The sequence below is a fragment of the Malania oleifera genome, chromosome 6 (genome assembly GCF_029873635.1).
Source record: "Malania oleifera isolate guangnan ecotype guangnan chromosome 6, ASM2987363v1, whole genome shotgun sequence".
Taxonomy (NCBI): Eukaryota; Viridiplantae; Streptophyta; class Magnoliopsida; order Santalales; family Ximeniaceae; genus Malania; species Malania oleifera.
The window spans coordinates 98,854,487-98,868,599 of NC_080422.1; the positions used below are offsets into that span (position 1 = coordinate 98,854,487).

A 14,113-nucleotide genomic window follows, 5' to 3' on the forward strand; every position below is an offset into this window, starting at 1 on the left:
GTTAGTTAGTGGGAATATGTGGGCCTAGGAATGTTAAAATGACTATTATTCTGGGGTTGAATTGATTTAATTAGGGTTTATGGATACAGGGTTCTGTGTGTACGCCGCAGACATGGTTTAGGATCCTTATAGGCTTTTTTTCAGGAATCAGGTAAGGTGATAGATTATGTTAGGTATTTTTAGAAAGTTTACCAATTAAAAGCAATATTTGATTTCAAAAGTTATATATATGATTTTTCTGGATGTTCAAGCATATGAAAAGATATTTATGAATTAATATATATTTTGAGAAATCTAATGTTTAAGATGAGTAAACCCTAGAAGCAGAATTAATATTATTTTCAGAATAAACATGTTTTTTCCCCAAGCAGATAGTATAATATAGTGAACACTCACTCGTGTGGCATGAGTATGAATATTTTACAGAATATATATAAATATGCAGGCCAAATTATGTTATGTTTATACAGAACAAGTGCAGTTTGAAAATGGTCTTTAGAAATGATATAAACATTACTTAAAATTATGATATTATATAGTATACTATTACAGTTCAGCCGGCCTAGTGTCATGATATTTCAACTTACCAAGTGTCGTGATAGTTCAGTCGGCCTAGTGCCCTAATATTTCAGCTGGCCTAGTGTCGTGATATTTCAGCCGGCCCAGTGTCGTGATAGTTCAGTCGGCTTAGTGCCGTGATAGTTCAGTCGTCCCAATGCCGTGATTAGATATATTTAATAGTTTAATCAAAAATTATATTATGACAAATTTTACACAAAAATATGAAAATGAGTTATGATACAGTTATAGTATGAAGTGTATTATATGATAGCAGAACCCTGATGGATTAGTTCAGTTTCAGAGCACGGTATCGTAGATATTATTTCATATTAGTGCCATCACACGTCTCAGATAAAGTGTTGATGATTGGATAGTCGATTGAGCCCAGAGAAGAATAGTCTGCCGCCCCCTAGCAGTTCAGACCAGGCTGGCCAAGCCAATCATACTTACAGACGAGGCAGTTTTCGCTTAGCGTGGTAGGCCAACCATTGCTAGGTCCTACCTATGGGTTGCACAACTGAATCATGTGGGGGTAATGCATAACATCAACTAGCCATCCATCCAAGGAAAAATTTTAGTATTATACAGTTATAGCAGATGATTTACATGTTTTTAGTAATTTATTATAACACAATATGTTTATGTCTCCAAACTTATATAAGTATGAGTACAGATTTACCTGATTATCAGATACAGTTAATTATGTTACAGTTAATTATGCATGACATATATTTATGATACACAATAGAACTCATGTTACCACACACTGATTATAATCTATCTTACTTACTGAGAAGTGTCTCACCCTAGAATTCAAACATTTCAGGAAATCCAGACAAACGAGCGGAGTGAGCTCCGAGGTAGAGGAGGTTGTGGTACTGTCCTAGTTTCAGGGTAAGTGTTTGAGTTGGGGAATATGTTTTGTGTAATCCTTAGGATGATTTATGGATTTTGGGGATGTACATGTATAATTTTGGAGATAGTAGAACTTTGGTATTGTATATAAGGTTCAGGTATATTATGTTTTTCGCTGCATAGATAGTATGTATTTATGGACAGGTATATCCCTGGTACCTCACTTTGGGTCTAGGTTGACTTTGTTGATATTTTGTGGTATCAGAGTTTAATATATGGAAAATAAAAATATATAGCAGAATTTTTAGGTTGTGACTATTTGGTATCAGAGCCTAGGTTGTTAGGTTCTGTAGACTTTAGTGCACAATGGAAAACAATACTAGAGTATAGGAATAGATCTTGGTGAAGGTAGGAAATGGGTAGATCAGGATTTTAGTAAGTCAGTAGTGGAGGATAATATTGGAATTTAGAGTTTTGTCTCATTGCCTCGAGGAAGGAATTTCGAGACGGTTTCTATGTTTTTTCTAGAATGACGATTTTAGGAAAGTCATGGTAAACTATCGTTGGTTTTTATTTCTGAGGGGTAAGACTGAACCTTAAATTGTGAATAAGGATGATAAGTTGATTGGTGGTATGAGGATATTTGTGGTTCTTAGTTAGATTAATGTATTAGTTGTGTTATGAAGTTAGGATTCTTAGAATATTTTCATTCTATTTCAGGATGGACTCTGGGAATAGCAATGCACATGCTAGTGGTGGTAATGATGCAGGGCCTTCCAGTATGGGCGATAGTGATTCTGATGTAGTATTGTGTAGTGTCGTCCAGTAAGTAATGGCGGAGATAGCAAGAAATTCAGGAGAACAGGGTTGCCCACAAGCTCACCAGGGTTATGCCATCGAGAAGTTTACTCGAATGAAACTCCCCATCATTCTCAGGAGGAGCCGACCCGTTCGTGGTAGAAAATTGGATTCAAGAGATTGAGGAAATACTGATAGTGTTGCACTGCACCGATGAACAGAGTGTTCTCTATGCCACATTCAAGTCAACAGGTGAGGCTGAGCGTTGGTGGACGACTGTGAAATTACTTGAGGAGCAGAGACCAGTACCAGTAGCCATGAACTGGAGCTGCTTTAAGGAAATATTCTTCGGCTGATACTTCCCTGCCACCACTAAATAAGTTAAGGTGGCGGAGTTTTTGAATTTGACTTAGGGGGTACTTGAGGCTCAACAATATGCGGCAAAGTTTGTTAAGTTGTCCCACTTTGCCCCGTACATAGTTTAAGATGAGGCGAAAATGACAAGAAAATTTGAGAGAGGCTTGAGACAGGAAATTTATGAGTAGGTGGCATTTTTAAAGGTGTAGGATTTCTCAGAATTGGTGGATAGGGCCATCGTAGCAGAGACGAGTAGGTAAAGGAGTTCTAGGGTGCATAGTTAGAGGAAGAGGCCCATGCCTCCTGGATTTTAGGCAAGTACTAGTCGGGGTCCATGGAGAAAAGAAAGATGCAACGGGGGTCAGAGACTAGAGATGGGAAGCTGTGGGTAACAGGGTGAACCTACCCTATTTGCCCTAGATGTAACAGAGGCATGTGGGAGGATGTCGTGTAGGAATGAATGTCTGCTATCAGTGTGGTAGACTGGGTCATATAGCACAAGACTATCGTGTGTAGCCTAGCAATGCTCCCATTCCTAGACAATTTCGGGAAAATAACCATGCACCCGAGACAACTAGTAGAGGAATACTGCGCAAGTAAGGTTCTATGCACTGACACTAAGAGACGCAGAGGCGGCCAACGATGTGGTGACAGGTATTGTTCCTATGTTTTCAATCAAAGTTATTGTTTTATTTGATACAAGGGCCACGCATTCATTTATTTTTTGGGAATATATTAGACCGTGTGGGATAGAAACTCGGTTACTGGATGCCGACTTATCTATGGCAACACCGACAGGAGTAGTAGTTGTTTGAAGAAAAGTGCTCAAAGGCTATCTAGTGGATATTCAGGGGAGAGTGTTACCAGCCAACCTCGTAGTGTTAAATATGCATGGATTTGACATGATTTTTAGGATGGACTGGCTAGCTACTAATTATGTCAGCATTGATTGTCATCAGAAGGAGATAGTATTCAGACCTCCTGGAGAGTAGGAGTACATATTTTTGGGGTCGCGCGTGCGCTCCTCACCACTGCTAGTGTCAGCTATTCAAGTGAGGAGGCTACTCCTGGACGGATGCTAGGGTTCATAGCTTGTGTAAAGGAAATGCTAGAGGGAGAATTGAAACTTACCGATATTTCAGTGGTGAGAGAATTTTCAGATGTCTTTCCAGAGGAGTTACCTAGATTATCTCCTGATCGTGAAATTGAATTTACCGTTGAACTACTTCTAGGTACGGCACCGGTATCTAAAACTCCCTACAAAATGGCTCCGAGAAAGTTGAAAGAATTAAAAGATCAGTTGTAGGAATTGTTCAACAAGAGATTTATCAGACCTAGTGTATAACCCCGGGAAGCGCCAGTTCTCTTCATAAAGAAGAAAGACGGGATGATGAGGATGTGTATCGACTACTGAGATAAATAAAGTGACAGTTAAGAATAAATATCCTCTTCCCTGTATTGATGATTTGTTTGATCAGCTCCAAAGAACACGGGTTTACTCTAAGATTGATCTTCGATCCAGGTACCATCAAGTGAAGGTCAAAGTAGAGGATGTTCCAAAGACAGTGTTCTGAACTCAATATGGTCACTATGAGTTTTTGGTTATGACATTCGGATGGACGAATGCTCCTGTTGCATTCGTGGACCTAATGAATAGGGTTTTTCATCAGTACCTGAACTAGTTTGTTGTGATTTTCATTGATGATATTTTGGTCTATTCAAAGAGTTTTGAGGAGCACGAAAATCATCTAAGGATGGTGTTATAGGTGTTGAAAGAAAGGAAGTTGTACGTTGAACTTAGAAAGTGTGAATTCTAGTTAGAAAAAGTTATATTCCTTGGACATGTGATATCTGGGGATGGTATCTCTGTAGATCCAAGCAAGATAGAAACAGTAGTGAATTGGGCGAGACAGAAGAATGTTCAGGAGATTAGGAGTTTCTTAAGTTTGGCAGGATACTACCGGAGCTTTGTGGAGGGTTTTTCTAGACTATTGGGTCCTCTGACATGATTAATAAGGAAGAATGTGAAGTTTGAGTGGACCAATGATTGTAAACAAAGTTTTCAGGAACTGAAACAACGAATCTTCATTACTCCAATTTTGACCATTCCATTAGGAAATGATGGTTTTGTGATTTATAGTGACGCGTCTAAAAAAGAGTTGGGGTGTATTCTGATGCAATAGGGAAAAGTTGTAATGCTCCGACCCGCCACGTGGGGCCGGGGTGCTACTGTAGTAATATCTGTATTCATGATACCATAATCATCATATAAAAGCAGCGAAAATAATTTAAACATCTTCAAATACATTACTAGAGTTTTAGACTACAATTATCCACAAGGGTCTCCAAGCATTTAATATTACTATCCAAATATAAAATACAGAAACTAAACTTCATTCATACAACCCATATACATATACTAAACAAACTAAACTCGGCCCCTTTAGCCTGTTAAGCATGATCCCTGACACCTCTTGAAAAATCAAATGATCATTGGTGTGAGACACCTCTCTGTAAGACGGATTAAGTTAAAATCAGGGTGTAACCCACATGATTTTTAGTAGAATTAGAAAATATTCATCCATTCCCACAGTGTAAACCAGTTCATTTAATAAATAACATCATTCACATAAATTCATATATATGCGTAGAAGACACCCCTTAGGACAAACGACATGATTAACCCCCATGATGGGTTGTGCGGCCTGAAAGCTGAACTTAGCCTGGGTGATCAGCCCAAATAAAGTCAAAGTAACCATCTGCAAGTACGTCTACAGGAATCTACAAGCTCAGCTGTAGGTCCAATTGCCTTACTACGTCCTGGTTCGGACCGTAGGGAAGGTACAACAACTCTTCGCAGGTTAACCGGTTGAAATCCCCTATGCTTCCACTAGAGTGTGGTGGCACCTGGCCAAATAATTCACTAGCAATGGTACCGTACTCACAATACAACCAGTCTTCAGGGTTCTTAAACCATATCATACAATTTAAGTGATAAAAATTGTAACCTGGTTTCATTTCATAAGACATTCAAAATAATTCAGTATTTTCACAAACTTATTCATTCCTCAATATAAAACCGGCATATCAAAACCCTCTGTAAAGACCCAAAAAATAATAGTAATTAAATAAATAGGAAAGGGAAAATTAAAAGGAGGTAAAGTAGGGTTTGTCTGCGAATGCCCTGGATTCGTCGACGAACTCCCTTATATGTTTCATGGACGAGTTTTAGTGCCTCGTTAACGAAGAGATACCAAGAGGGGGACATGCAGACCCTTTGGTTCGTCGATGAACTCATTATCCTCGTCAACGAACTTCCTCCCTTTGGTTCGTTGATGAACTCATTATCCTCGACGACGAACTTCCTTCTTCGATTCGTCGACCAGTCCACGTGTCTCGTTGACGAAGCCACATGGCAGCAGTCTATATATATATATATATATATATATATATATACGCAAAATCAGATTTGGGCGAAAATTCAGTTCACTCACTCACTCACTCACTCTCTCTCTCACACTAGATTTTCGATTTCTCTCACTTCTCTATAGATTCTGGCTCCGTTTCTCCCTAGTTTGACGATCAGAAGCTACCACGATGATCCTGGGGAGATTCTCTACAACTTAGCCAGAGCAGAATTTCGATTTGAGAAGTTTGGGAACCATTCCAAAAGTAGGGTAAGTAGGTTATTTAAGGATTATTTGACTTGTAGGTTTTTCTAAACCCAGATTTGGTTTTGGATGTTGTTATACTAGTGTTTAGGATGATTAAATTTGGGTGTTGTAAATTCAGGATTTTTAGGGCTTATACTACAGGCAGGTTAGAGAACTTAGTGGGTGTTCTCAGGAATCTAGGTAAATGATAAATAGTTTATAAATTCAAAAAATGTGAGTATAAAAATTATTTTGAAAATTCAGTTGATTAACAGAGAAATATGTATGTGTATAATTTCACAATCTTGAAATTATGAACGTTGTGGGCGGTTAGAAATTAGTAAACGAGCCTAATTTGGCAAGTAAGGGAAATATGTTATATTAGGAATTTTAGAGATTTTATCAGTAATATATATGTTTTAGGGTAAATTCTACAGAGTATAAATTATCTTCATTATTAGAAAATATAGTTTTCTAGGGTAGTTTTCACAGATATATATATATATATATATATATATATATATATATATATATATATATATATACAGGTTTACAGGATAACAACAGATATATTATAATACTAGAATTATGATTAAATAGAAAGCTCAGATATTACAGATATATTTTTAAGCCACATAAGTGTGAGTTATACTGTGTATTATTTTTACAGGTTATCTCAGTTTCAAATATTTATCAATAAATTATTCATGAAAACTCAGTTGCCACACACTGGTAATAACATATTTATTCTTACTGAGAGTTGTCTCATCCTAGTAATTTAACATTTTTCAGGTGATCCAGTTAGATGAGCAGATCACGCTCGGAGGTAAAGAGGTTATTTGCACTGCCCTGTCTATAGGGTAAGTGTTATTAGAAAGATGCATTTTTGGTAGGTTTCAAGAGTTTTAGTAGACCACACACTTGGTGAACCTTGCGGCGGGATTTGTTATTGGTTGTAAAGGCTTCTCCACCGGTGAAGGAGTTTCATAGTGGATTGTGGAATCCTTGAATTGGTCTCAAGGCGTGGACGTAGACTTGGTGCCGAACTACGTTAAAACATCGGTGTTAAGCTTCTCTACCTTATACTCTTTAATTTGTCTCTTGTACATAATTTACATTTTATATATTGTGATATAATTGTTTATATCTTGTCAAGAATTTTATTTTGTAGAGAAAAATGAAAATACATGACAGAGGCTATGTTGTAAGAGACTCTCCTAGAAAAAAAAAAAAAAAAGAAGAATAAAGGAACACAATTAAGGAGTTTAGTAGGCTAGCTATCTTAAAATTGTCTCGTGCATTTTAGGGGATAGGTGAGAGAGGTCAACCAAAATTTAAAGGGGTATGTCTTGAATATATCAATCCTTTGATTGCTTTAGAATATGCCTAAATGTTCAATTACTCCTTTCACTTAAAGTGCTAGCACTTTACGCTTGGGAACTCTTATCTTTTTAGCAAAGATGATATTAGGTACAGTTGGACCTTAGGCCTTTCCAAAGTGCTTCAGTGATATGGTGCCAATTTTTCGTTAGCTTAGGTGTTAAACTTAAAGCCACCTCTACTTCTTCTTAGCTTAGCCATAAGGTTTAGATAAGGATAACTGAGAGTGGATAAGGGACCAAAGCGAACCAACGGATAGAAGATTAGTTGGCTCATTCAAGAGCTAGACTCAATTCTTAGTGTAGCTTATCCCTTGAGTAGCAAGATAAGCACAAGTTGTCCCGATCCTAAGGAATCTCTCCGAGTATTATAAATGGAGCTTACAACAAATTTTAAAAGTTAGACACATTCTTACTTTTAAAACTCATGCGCTTGGTTTATTTAAGTATCAAATATATCTCCCATGGATGTGGATAAGACTTCCTGAGTCGCATCTATATTAAGCAAGACTACGAGAGCACTTTCTTAGTGATTGGCAAAGCCTTTTTCAAACTTTTAATACATTGTTACTTGGATAGTTGCATCATTTATTCAAAACCATTCAGGTTTAATAATAACACAACATTTTTTTTTTTTTTCCGGAATCATGTTTTCTTAAGGTATTTGATTTCTACTCTATTAAAATGCTTATCTAACTTCTGAGTTATAAGCAAGGGAGTAGAGGTATAGAGTGTAGTTGCACATTGAGTAAGAGATGATATAAGAGAAGGTTACTCAGATGTAAAGTAGTACGAAGAGGATGGCGAATTTTAAATTAGACTTCAAGAACTAATGAAATATCATTATCTCGACATTTAATTTTTATGTCATGTTTTGTTATTATAATCTCGATCATTATGATTGATAATTTCTTTTGTGTATTTGGAGACTATGTAAAAAATTGTCTATCTCCTCAGAATGCAACATATTTTGGGCTTTTACTCAACCCCCCATATATAGAATCATTCCAATATACCTAAGATAAAACAGAAAAGGAAGAAAATATATAATCATTAATCTCTTAGATTATATACAACAAATGCTATTGCCAATAAAATAAAAATGAAATTCCAACGGGCCAACGTTAGGTTAATTAAAATTCTGATTACCCCACCACTGTACCCCACAATTCAAACTTCAAAGTGAAAGCAATGCCGCGCATTTGAATTTCAAATTTATAACGGTTGCATTTCTCCCCCGCAGCCTCTAAAGCCTCTCTCGGTCGCTCCCACCCGTCGTCTATCTCTCTCTCTCTCTCTCTCTCTCTCTCTCTCTCTCTCTCTCACACACACACACACACACAATGGCGTCTCTCACTCCAGGGATCCTCCTGAAGCTCCTCCAGTCGATGAACTCCAACACCCGAGTGGCCGGCGAGCACCGGTCGGCCCTCCTGCAGGTGATCGGCATCGTGCCCGCCCTCTCCGGCCCCTACGACCTCTGGCCCAACCACGGCTTCTACGTTCAGCTCTCCGACTCCCTCAACTCCACCTACGTCTCCCTCTCCGACCGCGACACCGACCTCATCCTCGCCAATCGCCTCCAGCTCGGCCAGTTTGCCTATGTCGATCGCTTCGAGTTCGATTCCCCCGTCCCACGCGTTTGCGGGATCCGCCCGATCCCCGGCCGCCACCCGTTTGTTGGAAGTCCTGAACCACTTATCGCACGCATTTCTGCTTCCAGGCGCGAATTCGTAATTCAACCCGTCTCGGATTCGGACCACTCGTCGCTGGACCCAATTGCTGCTTATTTGTCCAATGCGAAGAAATTTGAAGAAGCTGCTCGATCCGAGGTTAAGGAGGTGCAAAGTGAAAAGGGTAAATCAAGGCAGGTTCTTGCGCCTCGGGACAATGTGACGGTTGTTGGTAATTTGGGGAATTTGGATGAAACGAAGGTTTCAGATAGGCCTCAGCGATTTTCGTCTCCTGCGGCTCGGAAGTCTCAGAGATCAGTGTCGGTTGGGAAGAAGAATGGGGGTGTTGTGGAGAGGGATCCTTCGCCGTCAGGGAAAGCAAAGAGGTCAGCGTCGCCTGTGCCGTCAAAATGTGTGGTTCCGAGCTTGGTTGCAGCTCGGGACGAGAATCGGAAGACGTCAAGGGAGCCTGCTATCATAGTCCCGTCTAGGTATAGACAGCCATCGCCGAGTGGGAGGCGACAGGCTTCGCCAAATGCAAGAAGGGCTTCTCTTTCTCCCGGGAGAAGGTTGTCAGGTGGCATTAAGTTTTCCCCTGCTGTTTCAGATTCTGCCAGTAAGAAGAAGAAGGCAAACATTTGTGCAGGAATTTCAAAGATTTCGGAAGCACTTGTTGGCTCTTCAAAGGCAAGTCGGAAGAGCTGGGATGAACAGCCAGCGAAGTCAGCCCCTGCAGAACAAAAAGAGAAGGGTGCCTCCAAAAGTAAACCCGATCTGCAAGCGATTCTACGGACACAGGTGATTCATTTCTTTGCATCTTCTTCTTCTTGTTGAAGACTTCAATTTTTGAGGAGTCTGCTTCAACATCTTGTTTATGTGTATTTAAGGTTCTAGATTGGAAAACGAACTTGATTTTTAGATAACATGTTTACTTTGATGCCTATATGCATAATCCTTATTGATCAATTTTTTTTTTTTTTTTATGTTAGGTACTTTAAATAGAGTCGTAAAATTCTGTTGCTTTGCCAATTTGCTGATCGTTTCATATAAGTGCATAGAACACTTTTCCACGAAGGAAATATCATAATAGATTAAATTAAAGCACATACAACTTCATGCAACTGCACTTTGAAAAAAATACCTCACATATTGCATTTCTGATGTGAAAACTAGGCCAACTTGGGATCATTTATCCAAACCGCATATATGATATCATTGCAATAATATTAAAACATCAAAAGCAGTGGTTTTATACTTGTACCATGGTCTAGCATAAATAAACTAGAGTGATATTCATGCTTAAACGAAGTTTGATCCATCAGCTGAGATATTATCTCCCTTGGAGTTCACCAGAAAAATTGTAAAATATCTATGATAAATTTAAGGGATCTGATATTCAATCTTTGCAAGTTATAGAACATATGTTCGTCACATATGTACTAGGCAGGTGAGACATGAAACTAGGAGTACAAATTAAGACTATGCCTGATTTTCACTTCAGTAATTTTTCAAAACACTTCTTCTGTAACCAACAAACTTAGCATGATAAGCTCATAAATTTTCCCCTTCGTGCAATTTTCCAGGCTGCTATGTCTAGGCGTCTAAGTGATGTAAATGGTCGACAACCTAGTCTGGATGATCCATCAATGAATGAGGACATGAAACACAACTCCATCGATGGGTTGGTGTCTGAGAATCCAACCTATGTGTTTCCAGGAATTACAGTTCATGACAAGAAGTGGACAGATGGCAGTGTTCCGTTGGATGCCGTGTCTGCAGATCTTGCAAGGATTGGGAAGGTATGGATGAAGATCTGGATTTGTTGTGGAATTTCCTGCACTTATAATTTATCTCTCTACTCAATTAGCAATAATCGTGTTATATGTGAACCATTAATGATTTGGGCAAGCTTGCCAAGGACTTGATGTTGAATAGACTAAACCTGAATTATTCCATCTGTTCTTTGATAATTCAAGTCATTTTTTACCCTACTTGTTGACTATGTCAGGAGGCTATGCAGAGACGGGTTCTCGCTTCTGCAGCTGCTGCTGCAGCTTTAGAAGAAGCTGCTGCTACTGAGTCTATCCTGAGAAGTTTGAGGTAATCATCCCTGTTGCTCTGTTCGCCTAATTGTTGTGAAATTGCATCCTAAGATTTTGCACTCACACACACCACAAATACAAAAATTATAGAAAATCAAAAGGGAGAAGAAGAATATGTACGTAGCTCAGCAATGTGCCTACATTCACGGAGTCCCTGCACAATTTTTCACTATCAAATGAAAAACTGCCTTAGGGTTTCAATGTTTGGCTACAATGTGTATATATAGTTCCATATGAAAATCCCAAAATACCCTCATATGATATATAGTTACATTGCACCCTAACTCAAACATTACTATACCGTACTATTACATTGCACCCTAACTCCAACATTTCTATACCGTACTATAGGGGGACAACCTCCTCAATGCACCCCCACATAACTAATTTAAGCAAACAGAGAGGTTTCGCACATGGAGGGTTCAAGGGCCCTGCAAGGTCCTTGAGCCCTCCAATTTGTAACAATCTTCAAGTGTATACCCTCTGAATATGAATGACAACTGAACACTGATAAATGATTATGTTGTTGAAATATATCAATATGATACAACTCAAGGCAAGTTGGACCATTTATAGTTTCCTCCATCCCATTGTATAGCTACTGTTAACACTATGCTGGATATGATAGAATTATAAATAGGTAGTTTGGCAGAGTTTGCAGGGGGTTGTTCCCCCAGCCAAGTTTAGTTATTTATTTTCTTGTTTGGGTCGAAAGCAAAGCTGGGTTTGAGGGGTCATCTTCTCCTAAGCTTGGACGCATCTACCATTTTGGCTATTGATTAGAGTGGACAAAATGGCATGATTATTACAATATGCATGGTTACACAAGATTAGACCTCCACATTAAGTGTTCCTACAATTGAAAATATCAAAGCAGACCATGCAATTTCGGTCATAAATTGATGTGAGCATAATTCTTTACTCCTTTTGTTTCAGCATGTTTTCTGATCTCTGTTCTACATCCACGGCTGAAAATCCGTTACCCACCATAGACCGATTTCTATCAGTTTATGATGATGTCATGAGATCAAAAGTGAATGTTGAAGCAATTGTGGCTAAACACTGCTCTAGTGCACCTCAGGATAGAATCTCAACTGAGCAATCAAAATCCATTTCTATTTGGGTTGAAGCAGCTTTGGCAACTGATCTTGACATAGTCTCCCTCCTAACCAACCAGAATGCTGAGCCTCCATCAACTCTGCCGAGAAGTGCATCTAAACGACAATCTGTCAATGCACCTTCAAAGGACAGCCTGAAGGTTTTTTCATTGTCATCATTAGATCCTAATGTTGGGGAGTGGACAATGGGCCATGGAATGAAGGACACTATGGAACTTGCAATGAATTTGCAGGCTGAAATGCAAATGTGGTTTTTACGATTTATCGAACTGTCTCTGGATGCTGGTTTTCAAGTGCTGCAGGAGCGTACTGCTGATCGGAGTGGAAAGTCACCTCTAAAGTGTGGCCCAATTGCAGCAGTCTTGTCACAATTGAAGCGAGTCAATGACTGGTTGGATCTTCCAGCACCCAAACGGGACGAACAGCTGACTGAAAAGATTGAACGGTTGAAGCGGAAGATGTATGGATTCGTAATCCAACGTGTAGGGACAACTTTCGAGAACTCCATGTCCCTTGCTTCATTTTGATATTTTACCATGAATTCATTGGAACAAGCATGCTTCTGCCCACAGTTTGTTTCATCTTTCTTTTTGTGAAAATGATGATATGTGCTGTTCATAGATACTATCCTGGACACCAAGCTGTTTTCAGTATATTACTTGGAAATTTGCTTCTTTGCAAATGAAAAGCATGGTTTACTTTTTCTTTTTTTCTTTTAAATACTTTTTTGGAATTTGAAGTTCTTGTTTTAAATACATTAAATGGATTTACATGTGTGGGATGCTTTTAATGCAGCCATTGGTTGTAGTGATAGTGTGAAAGGAAGTGTGAAGGGAATTGTGTTATATTTAGTCCACAAAACCTCTATCCTTAAGGAATAAAATGACTAAATAGTGTGTGTGTGTGTTCTGGGAGACGGACAATTTATCATATATATTCCTCCATTCTTTTGTCCATTTTAAATTTGTTTTCCAAGTTGGTTCAAAAGGATTGGAAAAAAAAAAGAAGGAAATCTTAATTTCTAAACTCTTCACAAAATATTGGGATTTCTTTTTGGGTTATGATATTGAAATCATCTCTTTTTTATTCCCTAGCCAATGTCTTGGTTTGCAAAAACATGTTCTTTGCTAGGTTCCTAGGTGTTTTTCTTTTCCTTCCACAACACTTCCACATTGAGCCAAAAACAAAAACAACCCAAATACAATCATAATACAGTGGATCAAAAACTTCCATCTTCACTTGCACAAACACAAACAAAAAGGTCAATTTAACTCAGATTTCTCAAAAACACACAATTCAATCTTCTTGTCTTAGATGCAGCCCAATTCTGTCTCAATTTCGTTATTAAGGCCCAATTGGATGTTAGGACCGAAGGAACCTATGGGTGGGCTTGATACACATGAGTGAACACCAACTTGACTCAAAAACTTAAGCCTATTGGGTTTTGAACCCAACCATGTATATAAGCACCCATCATCCACTCAATTTTTCCAATGTGGGACGAACTCACAAGTGGAATTCTCAACAATCTCCCCTCTCACTTTGTGAGTTCAAACTGCTCCCCCTTGAACGGAAACCGTCTTCCTTATGGGAGTAACCCCAATTTCCCAACTGTTG

The 14,113-nt window shown here is 38.7% G+C and overlaps 1 protein-coding gene across 1 annotated transcript; it reads left to right on the forward strand.

Moving 5' to 3' along the window:
* The first annotated feature begins 8,869 nt into the window (after positions 1-8,869).
* On the forward strand, positions 8,870-13,199 carry LOC131157678 (uncharacterized). The gene is made up of 4 exons (XM_058112011.1): positions 8,870-10,074; positions 10,860-11,075; positions 11,285-11,376; positions 12,315-13,199. Exons 1-4 carry the CDS (start codon positions 8,947-8,949, stop codon positions 13,021-13,023), a joined length of 2,145 nt encoding a protein of 714 aa, XP_057967994.1. The 5' UTR covers positions 8,870-8,946; the 3' UTR covers positions 13,024-13,199.
* Positions 13,200-14,113: the final 914 nt, after the last annotated feature.

Bases quoted from the DNA above. Each gene is read 5' to 3' on its own strand.
- LOC131157678 (XM_058112011.1), top strand. From the start codon at position 8,947: ATGGCGTCTCTCACTCCAGGGATCCTCCTGAAGCTCCTCCAGTCGATG. The intron at 10,075-10,859 runs GTGATTCATTTC...GCAATTTTCCAG, and splicing joins AAGCGATTCTACGGACACAG to GCTGCTATGTCTAGGCGTCT. The intron at 11,076-11,284 runs GTATGGATGAAG...TGACTATGTCAG, and splicing joins ATCTTGCAAGGATTGGGAAG to GAGGCTATGCAGAGACGGGT.